This window comes from Vombatus ursinus, unplaced genomic scaffold, assembly GCF_900497805.2.
Source record: "Vombatus ursinus unplaced genomic scaffold, bare-nosed wombat genome assembly UNPS02000749.1, whole genome shotgun sequence".
In the NCBI taxonomy this organism is placed as follows: Eukaryota; Metazoa; Chordata; class Mammalia; order Diprotodontia; family Vombatidae; genus Vombatus; species Vombatus ursinus.
In genome coordinates this window covers 19,018,500-19,038,081 of record NW_020940527.1, presented here as the reverse complement: position 1 = coordinate 19,038,081, position 19,582 = coordinate 19,018,500, and the positions used below count along the sequence as shown (strand labels likewise).

Sequence of the window (19,582 nt, the reverse complement as noted above, 5' to 3'; positions counted from 1 at the left end):
CCCAGCAAAGACTGAACGGAGCTTCACAAGGAGAGAGGGGACCTTGGGGCCCTGCAGCTCCAGAAATGTGAGTTGCTTTGGCCATGTAGGGAGGCTGTTAACATCTTCATGCAACATTCTCTATGCAATGTAGCAGGTTGGCCATAAAAATCATTCCCCCTCCCCCCACCTCTGGAATATGAAGGTCAATATTGTAATTAATGATTCTTCATTCTGGGTTCCACATCAGAGTTCCAACAGGAGAGAAGCCTCATCAGTGTGAGACAGATGGCCAAAACTTCAGAAAGGATTCAGATCTAGTGAAACATCAGAAAATCTATGCATCCAAAAAAGGAGAAAAAAAGAATAAAACTTTATTGCATCGTGACCTTGGGCAACTCATCTATACAATGAGGGGATTGGGCTGGATGACCTCTGGAGTTGATGCTAGCTGGAAGATCGGTATACATAATGACAACCATAATGTAAATATATGTGCGTTCAGTCGTTTTCAGTTGTGCCTGACTCTTCATGACCCCATTCTTGGAGTTTTCTTGGTAAAGATACTGAAGTGGGTTGCCATTTCCTTTTCTAACTCATTTTACAGATGAGGAAACTGAGGCAAACAGGGTTAAGTGACTTTCCCTGGGTCACACAGCCTCATAAGTATCTGAGCCCAAATTTGAACTCAGTTCTTCCAACTCCAGGCCTGACACTTTATCCACTTCACTATCTAGCTATCCCAATGTAAAAATAAAGAATAATAAATAAGAAAGAAAACTAAAAGAAGTCTAACAGTAATCGTGGTCTTAAATAACAGCTAATCCTACCTCTCCTTTCTTGTGCAGATGGAGGGCTATGGGGGCAGAATGGTGTGTACATTATTAGAAGACATCATTGTATCCTTTGTTTTTTGTAGATTCTTCTGAGTTTTGCTTGTTTTTCTGAGTCTTCAATTCAGAGGGGTTAAAGACAGGGAGGGATTATATCCCAAAATAATTGTGACATCAAAACAAAAGATATCAGTCAATAAAACATTTCCATTTCTTTCAAAAAGGAAGCACAAGTGATAGAGAGGTTTGCATGTGTGATATAGGAGACAGAGACAATGAGGGACAGAGAGTGAGTGAGGGACATGGGGGCTACAGAGTAAGCCCAGAGCCCCACCTTTTCACTGCACCCTCAACTGAGAGGGGCTCAATGTGAGAGTCCATGGCATATCAACCAGCAATGCTAGATTCAGTCTTGTACCGCTGATTTACATCAGGGGTTCTCTGAGCTCTCTTAGTTTTGTCTGGAGAAGAGAGTGCCTAGGAGGCGGGGAAGCACAAAGCGACCCCGAGCACAGGGAACTAGGTTATGATGTCATAATTCACCCTGACGTGGAGGCATCTTTGTAGGCTGTCTCTGAGCTGATGATGGTCAGCTTTGGGTTGTTTTGTTTTCCCCTGGAAGAACTTGAGACTGAATTAGAAATGGCACAATCTCTCTTCATTGGCAGTGGTGTTTTTCTTGTGCCACTTAAACTGGTTCGAAGGATTTTCTTTCTCATGATAAATTAACATGAACAGTTCTGGAAGTATTTCTAGGTGAGGTCTTAATGTCAACACAAGTTATTTTTTTTCTTCTTCAGTTAAGAGGCATTTATTTTCCCCTCCCTTCCACCTATTTAAATTTAAAAAAAGTAAAAGAACACTTCAAAATAAATATGCATAGTCAAACAAAACAAATTCCTACATTTTTATTGTTGTTCAGTCATTTCAGCTGTGTCTGTCTCTTTGTAACCCCATTTGGGATTTTTCTGGCAAAGATACTGGAATGGTGTGCCATTTCCTTCTCCAGCTCATTTTGCAGATGATGAAACTGAGGCAAATGGGTCAAGGGGCTTGGTCACAGAGCTAATAAGTGTCTGAGGCCACACTTGAACTCAGGTCTTCCTGACTCCAGGCCTAGCACTCTATCCATTGCACCGCTTAGTTGTCCTAAGTTCCCGTCTTAGGCAAGTCCAAAAATGAATGTCTTATTCTGCGTCTATGAACTCTATCAGGACCCGGCTTCATCATTCCTCTGGAATCGCGGTTGGTCATTTTCTTGATCCCAGTTCTTAAGTATTCCAAAGTTGTTTTCTTTACAAGCTGTTGCCACAAATTGTATACATATAAAATGTAAAATGATGTATAAATATAAAATAATAAATTTGAAATGTCTAAATTATTCTCCTGGGCCTGCTCACTTTAGTCTACATTAATGACTTCATTCAAGGTTTCTCTGAAACTATCCCTTTAGTAACTTCTTAATGGCACACCTGTATTCCATGATGATCATATATTATATTCATCCTTACAGTCTTTCAGAACATATTTGCAACTGAACCCCAACCCTGGGATTTTAGGTCACCCTTCTTCCTACGCTCCTACAGAATGCTGTGTCAGGCACAAATCTCTTCCTTCCCTCTAAGAGAAGAAACTCAAATGGTAAAAACCAGAGGTGCTTCAACCAGCACCAGGGTGGGGTTAGCTTCCTTGCACCTCTAGCCCTTAGCTCTTACCCTTGTTCCCTGCACACAGTAGGCACTTAATCACTGTTTAATTAAAATTCTGACCTTTTTAATGTGCTCAATAAAGAACAGGCTCTGTCCTTTGCAGGACCTGAAATCAGTCCAGAGTTGCTACTTAATTGCTTTTGTCTCCTTCCCATCCTGTCTCTGCTTTGATACTTGGAGTGAGTTTCCTGATAGGCTGGAGAGAGGATGCTAACCGCGGGCTCCTTCCAGATTGGCCTCTTCTCAACAAGTCCTCCCCATATCCACACCCCCCACCACCCTCACTACCACCCCCAGCAATCACTTCCCACAGCTCTCCTACCACAGTCCCAAGCTCACAACTTCCTAGAGATCTGGACACAATTATAGTCCATTCGTCAGTACATCAGGGTCCTAGTGTACAAGGCTGGCTCCTCAGCATTGCACATAGAGATTCCAGGATATTGCTGTCAGTGAGAAAGGCTGAGAGTGAGGGTCTTTCTCTAACTCCTGCTAGATTCCCCCAATACACAATCCTAATCCTGTAGAATCATAGAAACTCAGTTGAAAAACCTCAGAGACCACCCAGTCAATTCATATCTGAGGGAGAAATCCCTCCTACAATACCACTGGCAAATAATTTGGCCATCACTGTGAGGTAGAAAGAGTGCTGGCCCCAGAGACAGCAGGGCCTGAGTTCAGTTGGCCTCAGATGCTTACTAGCTGTGTGACCCTGGACAAGTTACTTAACCCTGTTTGCTTCAGTTTCCTCATCTATAAAAATAAGTGGAGAAGGAAACGGCAAACTATTCCAGTATCTTTGCCAAGAATACCCCTGATGGGGTCACAAAGAGTCAGACATGACTAATCAACCAAAAAATAAAATGAAGACCTCTAGTGGTGGGGAGCATACTCCTCTCCCTTCCAAAATTAACATCTTCTCTCTACGTTAAAAGGAAAATCCTCTGGGAGTGAAGTATTTGGCTTCTTTTGATAGGTCCTCACCTCTTGGACAATCTGCCACTTGTAATTCGACTTTGAATGAAACTAATTTCTTTTCCTTCATTGTTGCTCTGGATGGGCTTCTCTTTGGCCAGTGTGACTGTAGTGATACACTAGTATCCATAGGATCATAGATTTAGAGTGGGAAGAGACCTTAGAAACCATCGTGGCTAACTTGTTTTCCAGATTAGGAAATTGAGGCAGAAAGATTAAGTGACTTATGCGAGGTCACATAGTATATGTATAAGGCTGGATCTGAACCCAAGTTTTCCTGATTTCAAGCACAGTACCCTAATTTCAAGCTTGGACTCCATTTTGGGAGATTCCTTTCCTAAGCAGAAAAAAAAACATTTGTATTAAGTATGGTTTATTGTAATCCTTCTTGCTTTCGTGCTGCGTTAATAGTTTTCTTTGAGGCACTGCCACTTATAACCTTTTCATTTGCACACTAAAAGTTCAACAATTTTTGGTATCTTTGGCAAAAAGTCAGACTGTATATACTTCCTCATCTCCCCTGACTCTTCTAAGATAACAGTAGCTTCTTCCAAAATCATTCCCAGGATAATTATTAGTACCTGAACTGGGCAGGTTGCCCACCTTGAGATAACAGCTGCCTCCCCAAAATCACAGAAGGTCTCTTCTGCAATCTAATTACAAAGAACTGCCTGTTACAGGCCTTCCCTGAGATAAATCACCTTCATCTAAGGACACTGAGGGTCTTGTATGTATGTCAAGACTGAGTTACCCCAAAGACTGATAATGAGTTCAGAACAGACTGGTGAATTTAGTCACATGTGTCCTGGCTAATTAGCACACCTAAATCTTCAAGACTGATTGAAAAGCGAGAAGGAAAAAAAGGAGAGGTGGGGGAGTGAGATAACTGCTGATAAGTAATGGAAGAGATACAGCTTTTTCTATATATAAATGTAACAAGACATTGGCAGACAGAAATTCACCAATGCTCATTACTTAAATCTATGGAGAACTCAGCTCCTCTCGTTTCCTGAGGGGGTGGAAAAGCCTCTTGAGAGGCAGCTGATCAGAAGATTTTGAGAGGGCATCAATACATTGGCCCAAGGAAGCTTCCCAAGCTGCCATTACTATGACAATCCTCTAATGCCTGGGCAGCTGCTACTGCTGCTGCCGCTGCTGCTATCGAAAATGAGCCCTAGCAACAGCCTCAAGGAGATTGAGTCAAGTATCAAGAAACTGAGACCTATAAAAACCATGGAGAGTCATCACCATGGCACCCTTGGGCATAGGAACAGAGCTGCTGAGGCCAGTACCACACTAGAGGGCCAAGAGCAATGACTGGGCAGATCCAGAAGGGCAGCTCCAAGATGATAATTCCATTTCCTCTCTTATTTGATAGAAGAGTTTGTATTTATTCTGAAGCTTATCTTTATTTCTTTTAAGTTTATTTTACACCTTTGGTTACTTAGTATCTGAGTAAATAGTAAGATAAAACTATGGTTAACTATTGCATTACCGATCTATTTGTGTTTCATTTCCTCAAAGAAGGCTAAGACTAGTAAATTAAATGGCACAGAAGAGAGAAATAGATTTTAAAAATGAATATGTATTTGCCAGAAAAAGATGAGTTTTTTAACTTCTAGGGAAAATCCCCAGTATTTGGGGTCTGGACATAGAGAAGAGAGTTTACATCTTCACATCTTTGTAGCTTCCCCAAAGCAGAGAAGAACCAGTGAATCAGACTATCTCAGATGTAAAGCAATCCCAGCAGAATGGTGAAGGAAGCTTGAATCTGGTAGACAAGACATTGCTTCTAGCAATTTTCCCTTTTTTTTTTAAAGCTTATTCCCTCAGGGATTGGAGCCAAAGGCATTGATGGGGGAAAGTTATGCATGAAGAGTGAGGCAAGAAATAATGGAACCACTCACACTAGTGTGAGGGGGCCAGGCAAGAGAGAGTAACTAGTTGTCCTGCTCACCATCTTTCATCTTCTGTTCCACACACTACCTGAAGCATATCATCCTTATCATTACATAGACAAGAGCAAATACAACTTCACACATTACACTGCTGCAGAAGATTTTTCCTGCAACCCTCAAATAAATGCTGGTGCTTGTACTGGCATGACAGAGGCCAGTGAGGGACCAGGAACTTTACAGATTCAGAAGAGTGTGTCCCTGATGTACAAGAACCCAGGAAGTAGCTTTTCATGTTCCCCGAGCTCGCTATCCAGCTGGGCCATATCCTTCAATAAATCCACTGGAATGTGAATCATGCATTGTTTTGCTTTTACCTTTTAGTGATGGAGAAGAAATATTTACCATGTCGCTATCCATTTAGGGAGCATTTGTTAACTAAACATTGGACAGGAGGTTGAGCATCTCTTTAATCCTTGGAATTAGCCTCCTAGATCTATGACTCTTGTCAAAGATTTTTTGGCAAGGAATTCCATTACTCTGTTTCTTTCCTCCCTTCCATACTCTACCATTCATGCTGAGAAATTTAGGAACTTCTTATGGCAGCTCCCTGGGGCCACCCAGGCCTGGCACTCCTTCTTTTACCACCCCAACTTTCTTAGCTATTTCATGAGAGGCTGTCCTGAAGTAAGAGCTAATATTGGTCTTCTATACCAGTTTAGTGTACTGTATCATAGGATTTTCCCTACCTGCTAAACTTTGACTCTGATTGGCCTTCATCCCAAAATCACTATTTACTTCACCTTCAGATTCTGCTTCAGTTTCAAGGTGTTTCTCCCCTCCACACAGTAGAATATAAGCTTTTTGAGAATGTGTGTTGCTTCATTTATCTTTATGTCCTTATGTTTTAAACACCAATATTCTTTTAGTGATGCTAGGCAGCTAGATGGTGCAGTCGATAGCATGCCAAGTCTGGAGTCAGGGAGACCTGAGTTCAAATTTGCCCTTCAGATACTTACTAGCTGGGTGATCCTGGACAAGTCACTTAACCTCTTTCTGCCTCAGTTTCCTCAATTGTAAAATGGGGATAATAGCCCCTACCTCCCAGGGTTGTTGTGAAGCTCAAATGAGATATTTTGCAAAGTGCTTTTTAACACAGTGCCTGGCACATAGTAGGCACTTAATACATACTTGGTTCCTTCCTTCCTTCCTCCCATGTGGCTGCAAATTATGGAATATCACAGTCTTTGAAGAAGTTTTAAGTTTAAGGTCACCCAAAGGGGTAATGGGTAGAGGAGTGGCAGACACAAATAGGCTACAGCAACTTATTACTGGAGAATTGTTCATCAGAAATATCATTTAAGATATTGTCATAGAAGAATGAAGCATAACAGAGAGAGCCCATATGTAACACTGGTACCCAGGGAAATGTTAAGAGAGCTAGAGGATGGTCCCCAGCAAGTTGGGTGGTGGAGCTACAGGAGGACATGGCAAGCGTGGCACGAGGTGAGAAGTTATGTGGATAGAGAATATGTACTCCTTCCAATGGTAAACATGCAAATATATCCTATGTATGTGTGTAGACATATACACATATATGTATATATGCATACATGTATACATACATTCTTATACACATATATGTCTACACACACATATATATACATACATATATATATATATATATTATACATATGCTCTGAGGGCCTAGAATGTGCCTTGCAAGTAGTATATCCAAAGAATATTCTCCAACCAGATTTTCACAGATATGTATTTCAACTGTGTCTTGGAGGACCCTGTGGGCTGTTCCTTGCACTTTTGGACTAGTTCCAACCTAAGCATACTTCCTAGATTACCTGAAGTTACTCTAAGTGGCTACCCATTTGGCCTACTTTCCTGCTACCACTTTCTCTACCCTTGGAGTTGGCTTCTTCTTGAGTTGGCTATTTTGTGTCTTAGATATAGGGTTCTATTATGTCCCAGTCACTTGAGATCCCACACACACTGGTTCTAGGTGTTAGGGCTATGGGCCCATTGCTAGTATCAACCCCAAGTAGCTTTTGCTTTTGCAAAAGGCCTGAATGGGATTTTGGGTTGCTTTGCTTCTCTTCTTTCATGGTTGGCAGAGCCTGTTGTCCTAATAAAATCAGTTGGGTTGTCACTTTCCCTGGCTACAGCAGGATGGGAGCTCTCTCTCAGAGTGACTTTTGTCCCTGAAGCAGGCATACAGTCCTTTTGAGGATTCCTAAGGAAGTATGTTGGAGCTAACCCAACATACATGGGGAAAATTACAGTCTCACAATAAAAACTGATCCTAGTATTAAATTGGAGTTTAAATGAATCTTGGTTCCTTCTTTTAGCACCCATCCCCATTCACCCTGGGGTCTACTATAGACCTACATCTGGCCTCTTATCCCAGTGGAAGGAGCCCTAGATTCAGCATAAGATGACCTGGTTTTAAATCTCTAGCAGCTAGCTGGAACAGTGGATAAAGTACAGAGCCTGAAGTCAGGAAGGCTGAAGTGGAAATCTGGCCTCAAACACTTAACTCGCTGTGTGACCCTGGGCTGGTCAATCTGTACCATTGGAGGGAATATGTACTTAACCTTTGCCTCAGTTTTCTCAGCTGCAAAATGGGGATAATAATAGCATCCACCTCATAGGGTTGTTGTGAGGATCAAATGAGCTATTTGTACATGATATGCTTAGATGTGCTTAGTCATTGCATGTATTTCCCCTCTCCCCACCCATGTACTACCTGTGTGATTTTAGGCAGGTTACTTAACTTTAGTAGGTTGGTCTTTACTTCATGATTCTGTAAAATGAGGTAGGGGGACTAGACAACTTCTAAGATCCTGTCTCTCTCTAAGTCTGTGATCCCTCTGGGTCCTGCAGTAGCCTCTACACTTTGATCTTTGGAGTTGGGACTCAGGGTTCCTCTTCTTTTGTTACATAGGCTTACATTCAATTTCCCAACTTTTTCACATGAAGGTCCTTTCAGATCTCACTGTACATAGGTATCATACACAATTGGTGAAGAACATGTACATAATATTGTTGGGCCCCAAAATAGACAGAGAACTGAAATAACATTCATCTATATTTCATAGGGAACTCTGGGCGCTTTGATGTATGTATGCCATATTTAATTATCTTTTTTTTTTTTTACAAAAGGTCTTGAAAGCACAGTCTTCACACCCCACAGCCTTGGGATCTTGGACCCCGAATATTTTTTTCTGGGTTCCAGCAATAGCATAGACCATTCTTTTTTTCTCTTGCAACAATAACTACCTGCACTTGCAGCTAGGGAGTAGAGCCAGCGGGGGACCAGGAACACAGTCCTAACCTACAACCTTTCATCGATTGCGCCTTAAACACACCAAGTCCTTTTGGATTACCTAAAGATGTGTGCTATAGAGGTTACTATAAGAGGAATGTGGGATGAACAGAAAAATCTAAGAAGACAAAGCTGTAGGGCACAGTCTTAGAAGAATCTTGAAGAGGCTGCATAGTTCATTTTCTCACCTCACTTCCCTTTGGTTCTCTTCCATCCTCTCCTACATTGACCCTCATTCCCTAGGCCTGTCTATACCCACAATGGGGAATCTCTCCTTCCTTCTCCAGCAGGATTACTGGACTCTCCTCTATTCTCTCTTACATTGTCTTTTTGCTCCTCCAGCTACTATATGATTTTTCTTCCTGCCACCAACTTCAAGAACTTTTTAAGGATTCCTAGGCTTATACCCCTTAAACAGTTCATTCCTATGCCCTGGTCCATGTGTATACTCCAAACCAAAAGTTTCCTAAGGCTCTCTTCATCCTCCCCTCCCCATTTCTCAGGCAAGCCATACTGCCTGACATGCTGCTATGACATCAGACCCAGGACAGTATCCTATGTCCCATTTCTACCTGACTAGAGCCAGCCCTGGCTCTTTCTCAGAGCTGTGTGAGAAAGGTCACTTGATGGGTTCAGTAATGGTTGCTTCTCTAGGGTCTGTGCCAGTATCTGCCCTCTTCTATGACCACCTCCAGAAGAGCCCAGAGAGAAGGGATAGGTGAAGAGGGTCAGTTTTATTGAGGTTTTCCATAAGTAAATAAAGGATACTGGGCTAGGGGAGGCACTGAGCAAGCAGCTGCCACTCCCTCCTCTCCTTCCCCAGCCTTTAGGAATCCCTTGGGGAGGACAGTGAAGGTAGATAACCAGCAAATGAGTCCCTCACCAAGGATATAGTTGGTAGGTGTGTACGGAACTAATACAGAATAGGGGTTGAGGAGGGAGACTATTTCAAGGCCCAGTCTGCAGCTTTGGGTGGGGATTTGATGGGGGCAGTAAAAGGGGTGGATGCATCATGGCCAGGGGCCAGGGGAAGCTAATGCAGCAAGCACCGAAGGCAGGTGCGTGGAATCACTGTGTCAAGGCCTGGATAACATCCTTCACCAGCATGGTGCCGATCACCATCTTCTCACTGTTGACTGTTAGCTGAGCAGCTGCACCCACCCTTGCATCCAGTGTCAGCAGAACTAGACTTCCACTAGTCAGTGTTCTTCCAGCAAACCTTCCAGGCAGAAGAGGAATAGGGGAAATAAGTACAAAGGAAAAAGTGGAGGAGTCCAGAAAAAAATCCAGAAGGAAGAGGGGTAAGATGGCCTTGATCTCCCAGTCCTAAATAGGGAAGGGAATGTCACATAGGTGTCATAAGTTAGGGGGTACTTTCCACCCACACAAAGTCCAAGTACTCTCTTCATGTCCTTCCCTACCCCAACCAGTCTTTCATTAGAACCCCATATTCCATAAGGGTCCCTCTACCTTCTTCTTAGGGTCCCTCCCCTCCTAGTCAGGGCCCTAGTTCACCTGTATTCATCAGGAGCCCCACAGGGTATCCGACCAAGATTGGCTGTCGCAGTCACCCTCTGGACTATAATATGGTCATTTGAGCATGTGTCTGGCAGGGTCAACTTCTCTGTGATTTCACTCATGCCTGTCAGCTTCGCTGTGGGCCCATGAGTTAAAGAATTGGTTTTGGTGGGGTGAGGCAGGGTAGGGGGAAGAACCTGACACCTAGACCTGTTCAGAACCTCTCTGACTTGGAACTGAGTCTTCCCCCATCTGACCAGGCATGCCAAGAAAATGAGAACCAAGTTCCCAATCTGCCCACCCCAGTGCTCTCTCCAAGGTTATGAATAAGTAACTGACTTCTAGGGCACAGAGTTTAAGTAATAACATTGTGGCCTTGTAAAGAGATGATGAGGGGCCCTGGGCTTTTGGACTTTCCTGTTTACTCACCTTGTTCCTTCTTGAACTCATTTTCACTCATAAACACAGGAGCCATCAGCTCCCCCACTGGTGGCTGGATGGAGACATAGAACTGTCGAGTTTGAGTGCTGGAGGAGAGTAAGAAAGTAAGGCCAATACCACACCCTTCCTGACAAGGGCTGGATCTTAGGAAATAGAATTCCAAAGGGCGGGGCATGTACATGAGAGTTGGGCCCTAGGAAATGAGGTTGAGTTGGGAGTTGGATCCCAGGAATTGGGGCTGCATTCTAGACCCACTAGATCTTGGGGTCCTCTCCCTTCCCCCACTTCTACTCTAGGAAAGAACCAAACCTCCCTCCTCTAGGGCTTCTTGGGATCTAAAATCAACATATACCATAACTGGAAGGTGGCCGCCTGGGTGGAGTCAGAGAAGTTGATGCCCATGATGGCTGTAACTGAATCACCAGGTGCCAGGGATTCTGTGATATAGAGAAGGGTAAATCTGCTGTCACCATCCCTTCTCAGGGAATCTGATCTGATCCTTGGGCCCCATTAAGTTCCAAAAGAAATGAGATCATTATTTCTTTGTTTTTTGCCTCCCTACCCTACCACTAACCTCAATGGAGCCCTAAGACTAACAAAGGATTCTCCTCCCTTTCTTTTTTTTCTCTTCCCCACTTCGCTCTCCTCCCTAAGGGACTTCTTTCCTTAAGAAACAGTCCTCCCTCCCTAAGAAAGAATCCTCTTTGCCCAAGAAAGAGTCTTCCTTCCCCATCACTTTGTGCCTACTCTTTCATCTTTTTACCTCATCACCCCCCTACCTACCTATCCCCAGCCCCAGATCTAGACCATTCCCAAAGCAAGCAAGATTACATTATCTATGACAAGCAACATCTCTCAGGAACTGTCTGTACTGGCCCCATCTGCACTTAAAAAAATTTTTATTGACACTGTTTATGTCAGACACTCTTCCAGGCACAATATATATGGGCACCATCTGTTCACAGCACCATCTTCTGGAAGCTTGTATATTGGTCACTATCTTTCTGTACTAGGCACCATCTGTACTGGGCATCATTTATATTATATCAAGCACCATCTGTGTCTAAACTAGTCATTGTTGGTGCCAGGCACTGTCTTCAGGGTATAGTCTATACCTGCATAGTCTGTATTGTTGCCATCTGTACTAAGCACTGTCTTACTAAGCACTCTCTGTGCCAGGACTGACTCCTGGGCACTGCCTACACAAGGCTGTTTTTGCCAAGCAACATTTTCAAGGCAGCATTGTACCAGGCAACATCGCCCTGGTCTGCCCTCAGAATCATTTGGCACCATCACTGTGTTTTAGGCATAATCTGTAAAGAGTACCATTGGTACTCATCTTAGTCTGTAAGGAGCACCATAGATTTTGGATGTTGTGTCTTGGGCACCGTACCATATGAATTAACAGCTTTTGTCCCTACCCTTGGAAAGCTCACAATCCTCAATAAATATATAGACACACAAGGGAATTTAGATGGATGTGGGACATAGATTTAGTAAATAAAGTACACAAGTCCCTGGTCAAGAGTTATGACGCTATCAAGGATGCCCTCCCCCCATTTTCCCTATATCCACCCTCACCAATCTCAGGGAACTCTTGGATGCGTATGCCAGACTGCTGATGGGTCACCCCCACATGTAGACCCTTCACAGGGGTATCTGAGCTATTGGAGAAGTGGATGCACACAGATACCATGTGTGGATCCCCAGGGAAGGGCTGTCGGCTGAATACATACTCAATAGCCAGCCCTTCCCCTGCCACACGGTGTAGCAGCTCCTGCCGCTTCCCAGGGCCCATCACAGGACTGAGCAGCTGTGGGTGGGCAGGAGAAGGGAGGAAGAGTAAGGTGTAGGAGTAGGGATAGAGCATAAAGATGGGTATAGGAGAGACCAGAGAAGAAATAGGTACAGAAACAGGCCAGAGGGAGGGAAATGGAGAAAGAACAAATTGATTAGTACAATAGGGCAATACATCAGACCCCTGCCCACTCCCCTATGCTTGTCCCTGTCAGGGATTCAGAAATGGACAGTAACTCCCTGTAATCCACCCATTCCCCATGCTTTGTTTTTTTCAGGGTTCCCACTCTCACCGAGGGTGCCAACGACGAGTCAGTGAGTGTCAAGCCTTCCAGATCAGTGACTAAGCTGTTGGAAACGACCCTTGGTGGGGATACTGGCTGAATGCTGGGAGGAGTAACTGTGGGGGAGATAAGAGGCAGTTCATAATGACGGCCTATGGGAGGGGAGGAGGAAAGGGAGGGAATGGGACATCCTTTTTGGAATGGAAGGAACCAGGGAGGGGAGAGAAATGAAATTTAGTCAGAGTATGATTCAGCACCATGGACAGTGGACATTGAGCGTGGCCAGATCTAGCCACAGCAAGAAGTCAGATATTGGATAGGCCTCATTGGCCCAGAGATAGGGGCTGGACAGAAGTCAGGCTCTTCGGCACACAGGCAGAGTTTGGGGAGACAGATACTGGACAAGACTGAGACCTGTGAATCCTTGGACAGAGGCTAGGATTTAATCCTAATCCAGACATTACCAAATAGAAGTTGTTAGGAACTGCTGACCTCCATACAGAGGCTACACAGGGCCTGGACGTTCACCCAGACATGGCTAGACAGTATTCCCCAGAACTAGTACATCACAGTCTCAAGACAACTTCACTCCCTATGCATAATCCACTGATCAGACTTAAGCTATTCATGGACCCACACATTTAGTAAAGTCATCCTCTACTCGTAGATCCCATTATGGGAGTGACCTCTCCCTTCCATCACACAATCCCTCCCCTCCAACAACAAACTTCCCTACTCACAGTCTTCCAGGTCAAGCAGGGAGATCTCCTTGGGTTTGGGGGTTATCTTGCTACTTGGAGGCTGAGCAGAGGGTAGAAAGAGGGAAGGGGGACACACTACAGTCTCTGCCTGAGGAAGGCAGAGAACAGCACCCCAGCCAGTCTGGTGGGGAAAACTCCCTACTGGGATAGGCTATATCTTCCTTCCCTCTTTCCCTCTCCCCAACCCCTTGTTCTTACTGTCTTTCTTCTCCAAGTGTCAGGCTCTGCTTGGTCCTCTTCCTCCTCCTCCTCAGACTCAGATGCTGACTCAGATTCTGATGAACTGCTGTCTGAAGCACTTCCCTCCTCCTCTGAGGACTCAGATGTCTCTTTCCTTTCATGTGCCTTCTTCTTCCTCTTTACCTTCTTCTGCTCCTCTTCACTCTGGTCACTGGAGGGGCAGATAGGGCTCAAGACCATATTCTCAGAGCTCAAAAGCCCCTAAATCCTGACCTTTGAAAGAGTGAAAGAAGGCTTTTCCTGGCCTCCTTATCTGGTCTGGCAAAGATGGCTATTGGTACTTTCACAGAATTAAAGGCCCTCAGAGATGGAAGGGACTTTAGCAATCACCTAGACCACTTTTCTAAAACTCATACAGGAGTTCCTTCTACAAAATATTCAATAAGTGATCACCCTGCATTTCCTTGAAGTCTTCTAATAAAGCCCACAAATTCTAGGAGCCCACAGTCTCTCAGAGCATGCCATGCCACTTCTCAGACAACTTTAATGACCAGGAAGCTTTTCTTCATATTGAGCTAAAATCTACCTCTCTGTAACATTCCTATCCATCAGTTCTGTCCTCAGAAGCCAAGCAGAACAAGTCTCAAATTATTCTTCATTTTAATCTCTTAAGGACATGAACACGTTATCATGTCCCCTGTAAGTCTTTTCTTTAGGAGAATCACCCCTAGGTCCTTTTAACCTAACCTCATATAGCATGAGACAATGTATGTAAAACCCTTTGTAAACCCTTAAGGGCTGTAAAACATCTGTTATAACTATCACAATTATCATTATCTCAAGGGCCCTGAAATCACCTTTCCCTCCACTTCCCTTTGGCCCTTCTCTTTCTTAGAAAAGCTCTCCCCATGCTATGCTCTGCATCTGCCAACATCCTGAGGCTAAATAGTTGGACCACGCCCAGTCTGCGTGTCTCTCAAATGAGAGCCCACTCTGGGGATGGCCATGAAGCCCCCACAGGGTAGCCCTTCACTCCTCAAAAAGCAGCAGACTATCTAGACTTGGTCAACTATTCCGAAAGAGACTTTTAAGCTTTTTCTGAGATGAGCAGATGGACAGATTTCCTGTTTAGTCAAGTACCACTGGAAGGAGGACAGGTCCAGACTGATGCCATCTACAGTAAAGATGAAGGATATAGACAGAGCTCAGAAGCTTAAGTCAAAAGTCACTTCAGGTTCTCTACACAGCTTCCTCTGATAGACTCAAACAGCATTCAAAGTCTTTGTATTGCCACTTGACCCAAGCTTGACTCTGGATTGTTTCTGGGGAAGTTGGGATGTGCTCAATCAACATACTTAACCAAAGGAGTCTGAAGCCTCCATTAAGGAGATGCCAGCTACTGACCAGAGTCATTATATATATGCACACATATATTTTTATGTATATATATATATATACATATATATATGCCTAAGTGCAAGTGAATAAGCCTTCAAATTTGTCTGATATCACAAGGTAAGAATGGAATTATGAGACTAGACACTCTCTGAAGTCCCTTTCAGCTCTGTGTTTATGATCTGTGCTTTGTTAATGGTCCCCTCCCCAGGTAGCTGCCAGCTATCTGGCCACATGCCCTGCTGTCTGACCTTTGGCATCCTTTCTGGTCTAGGAAGGACCCCTCAAATCACCTCTCTCCACTGTCCCTGGAGGCTTCCTGGCCGCCTCTTCTCCCTTTCTTCTTCTCATCTGCCTCTTGCTCATCACTCTCATCCTCATCTTCGTCTTCATCGCTGCTGGTTCCTGAGCCACTCTCGTTGCTGCTCTTGCTCTCAGACTCGCTCACAGACTCAGGGTCTGTGGTGGAGGGCTGGGTCAGGGCCAGATCAGGGCCAGGGCTCTGTGACTGCTCAGTTCCTGGCCAGGCTCCCTGGGCCCAGGGTTCAAGCAGTAACACTTGTAGGTTGAGTTAATTCCCTAACCCCAGGTTCTTTCAGTGAAGTCTAAAATCCCAGTCTCCTGGACTGTTCAAACCATACAACCCATACTAACCCTCATGCATATATACATACAATCACATAGATATGAATCAATAGGTACACAAACCCACATTCTGAAATGCACTTACATGCACAGACAGACACATATAGATCCCAAGACACATTGAAATGAAGACACAGAGACACATGAGATAGATGCAAATTCAAAGCATATTTCAGTGTGCACATGTCTACTAGAGATGGGACCCACATTGACCCATGAAGGTTCAGACTCATGAACACACACACATGCAAAGATATATACATACCATATGAATATATGCACCCAGACACAGACATACACATGAATATTCATGCAGTTAAACACAGACATACCTAAGTAATTGCTACACACTTCTAGAAGCACACTATACATATACAGATTGGGGGGATGCATGATACTGTGGGGCACTTTTGTGGGGAGTCATTCCATTCTCACCACTGTCTGCTGACTCCGTGGGCCCTGACTCTCCCTCAGAGTCTGAGTAAAATGGTTTTTCCTTCTCCTTTCTTTTCTCCCGGTTAGAGCACTTGGTCCATTCAGGAACCTGAGTGGGTGAGGGATGAAGAAAGGAGTTTAAAGAGGGGCAAGAACAAGTCAAGTCCAGCCTGTCCTCCCCCTCCTCTACCTCTCTATACAGTGATACCCCTCTTCATTAGAGTTTATTCTCTATATCCTGTTAAGCCAGATTAAGAGTCAGGCCAGATCTGGTTCCTCCTTTGGAGGTAGGGGGATCTGACATAGGATCTAGTAGGTGGGGGAGAAGAGGGAGCCACTGCACACAAACCAGGGAGGTAAGATATTGTGTATATAGGAGAAAAGGAATGCCCATGGATGGGATGAGTGCACATGCAGGGAGAAAGGAGGACACCGCACACAGAAGAGCCAAGGTGGGACACTGTACATGATGGGGAGGATGAGGGATGGGATAACATGGCACACCAAAGGGACCTGGGTATAGTCGCCCAACAGACCCATGTGGGTTTCAATCAGGGATAGATCCTCCTCCTGTGGGTTGAGAAGCATTTGGGAAAAATTAGGGGCTTTGATGAAATGACTCCTTGTCCCTTTCAAGAGGGGATGAAAAGATCCACTGGCCATCAGTGACCTGAACAAGAATTGCTCAGATGGGATCATGTGTATTCTTGGTGTAATGGTTTCTTTATACAAATGGACTACATTGACCAATTAACCAACTATAATTGTACCATTGAGCTCCAGTGTGCCTCCCAACCATTCACTGCTGCACTGCACTACTGACTTGCAATCCAAAAGAGCCCAAGCATCTTTTTGGTGTGTTTTTTCTAGGCCCATTGCTTCCATTCTGACTTGTTCAGTGACTTGAAATCCCCTAATAAATCCATATATACAGGACTTTACATCATGATGCCCATGAAATTTCATCTTGTTAGATTCTGCTCAACATTCTGGCTGCCATCTAATATATTTCTTCTTCCTCCTAATTTGTGTCATTTGCAAAACTGATAAGCAAAACTTCGATGTCTCTATACAAAGTCAGGGACAGAAACAGTGACTAGCACAGGACCGAGGACAGAGACTTTCCACATATCTATTAATGGCTGCTCTTTGGGGAGCTTCTGTCCCTTAATTCTATTATCCAGTTTCCATTTGCCCATCTCTGTCCACAATGATATCATTAAAAACTGTCAAAATGTCTTGCTGAAATCCAGATATAGCACATTCCTGACAGACATTTCCCTGATCTATTAATTCTCAAAAAAGCAAATGGTACTTGTCACCTCCTGAACACATTCAGCAGCTTCTCACTTCTGTGACTTTGCTCACACCTTTCCTTGCACCTAGTGGGTCACAGGATTGCAGATTTAGATCTGGGAGGAACATCTGAGGTGATCAAGTCCAACCCCCTCCTTTCCAATCCTCTCTTTTTACAATCAATGAAACTGAGACCTACATAGAAGTTAAATGACTTGACTTAGATCACACAGCCAGTATATATCTGGGGCAGAATTTTTACGTGGGTCTTTCTGACTGCGAATCTAGTTCCACACCCCCTACACCATATTCCTTATCCTTTCCTGAGCCCTCTACAGCTCTATCTTTTCAAATCTTACCAGTCCTTTAAAGTTCAGCTCAAACTTCACCCCTCCCTCCACAAAGTTTTTTCTGATCACCTTAGCTAGATGTTATCTTTCCCTGCAATAAATTCTCATAGCACATGGAAGACATTTGAAGACCTTCATAACCTGACACCCCCCCCTTCCTATACCTTACACTCCTCCCATTCCAATAGTCTTCAATCCACTGACATTGGCCTCCTGGCTCTTCCTTGAAGGAGACACTCCATCTCCTGACTCTCACTGGCTCTCTCCCATTCCTGGAACAATCTCCTTCTTTATTTTCACTTCCGGGCTTCCTTGGCTTTCTTTAAGGCCCAGATAAAACCCTACATTCTGTAAGAATCCTTTCTCATTCCCCTTTAATGCTAATGCCTTTCCTCTGTTGATTATTTCCAACTTATTCTGACTATATCTTGTCTGTACATGATGATGAAGGCAGGGACTGTCTTTTGTCTTCCTTTCTATCCCAGCACAGTGCCTGGAACATAGTCAGCACTTAATAAATGTTTATTGACTGACTGACTGGTTGCTCATATCTCTCCTTATATATTTTTCATATTCAATTTTCAAAATGCTTTTTTGTGTGTTTATGTCTTCTCTCTCCCACTTGGCTGTAAGGGCTGGAATTCATCTTTGCAGCTCCACAACACCTAGCATGGTGCCTTATACATAGTAGGCTCTCAGAGTTTCCTGGAAGTATACTGGATGACTTAGAATCTGACACCTTGGTGGGCTGTGATAGAAGAAGCTCCAGACTTGGAGTCAGAGGCTCTGAGTTTGAATCTTGGCTCTGCCATACTAATTCTGGGACATCAGACAAGTCACTTAGCCCTTCTGGGCCTCATTTTCCTCATCTGGGAAATGAGGAGTTGAAGTAAATAATTGTAGATTCACAGATAGGAGGGAACCTGAGAAGTTATCTGGTCCAATCTTCTCTTTTTACAATCAATGAAACTGAGGCCTACATAGAAGTTAAATGACTTGACTAAGATCACACAGGCACTAAGCGGCAGGGCCAGGAATTGAATCCAGATCCTCCACTTCCAGACCCTGTGTTTCTTCTGCTGCATCTTGCTCTCTGCTCTTAAGGCCCTGTTGGCTCTAAACCAAATGATCTGGTCAAAGGCCCTTCCTTTACACAACTGTTCTGCATAGCCTTTTGAAAACTCCAATCTTCTGATAGGATAGGACATAGATGTATGAAGCTATATGGAGAAGAGAAGCTCTTTGAGAACAGACAGACACCTGAGCTCCCCTCTGAAATTCGCATGACTATTGATTGCCTCGGCCCTCACGTTACCTCAACTCAAAGTGGTTTACTGCAAAGGGGAGGAGGGTCTGGACTCCAGAGAGTTAAAGGGGTGTGAAGGGTTGCCCAGGGATCACAGGAACCCAGAAAGATGGTGGAGTTTGTCAGGGCTTGGTGGAGCTTGTTGAAGCTAAAAGATAGCAAGGCCCAGCTCCATTTAGGTACCAGTCAACACCAAGGACAGTTTCCATTGTGAGATTTATGAGACTTCTTGAAAGTTCTGGTCCCCTGTTGTTGCAAACAATAAAACTCTTACAAATACCTCCAAGGGCCATGTATTTAGGTACAAGAGAAGAAGCTGTGAAACTGTTCTTATACTATATTTTAACTCTTCCTGAAGATAATGGATGGTGGTAGCAAAGCATATTCAAAGCCAAGGAGCAGGGAATCAAAGCGGTCTCTACAGGAGAGGGGCCGGGTAGAAGCCA

General features: G+C 44.1%; 1 protein-coding gene across 3 annotated transcripts in view; it reads right to left on the bottom strand.

The window, feature by feature from the left end:
* Positions 1-9,343: 9,343 nt before the first annotated feature.
* Positions 9,344-19,582, bottom strand: part of AP3B2 (adaptor related protein complex 3 subunit beta 2) — a 57,857-nt gene continuing 47,618 nt past the window's right edge. For 2 of the 3 annotated variants that reach the window (XM_027860250.1, XM_027860243.1), the window contains exons 17-26: positions 16,185-16,293; positions 15,398-15,563; positions 13,728-13,920; positions 13,509-13,569; positions 12,778-12,884; positions 12,269-12,500; positions 11,040-11,124; positions 10,676-10,773; positions 10,244-10,382; positions 9,344-9,947 (exon numbers count right to left, since the gene is read on the bottom strand). In XM_027860250.1, the coding sequence (XP_027716051.1) occupies positions 9,797-9,947; positions 10,244-10,382; positions 10,676-10,773; positions 11,040-11,124; positions 12,269-12,500; positions 12,778-12,884; positions 13,509-13,569; positions 13,728-13,920; positions 15,398-15,563; positions 16,185-16,293 (1,341 nt within the window). In that variant the 3' untranslated portion in view covers positions 9,344-9,796. Of the gene's footprint in view, positions 9,948-10,243; positions 10,383-10,675; positions 10,774-11,039; positions 11,125-12,268; positions 12,501-12,777; positions 12,885-13,508; positions 13,570-13,727; positions 13,921-15,397; positions 15,564-16,184; positions 16,294-19,582 lie in introns of those variants that run through there. The other variant, XM_027860257.1, reaches the window with a different exon arrangement.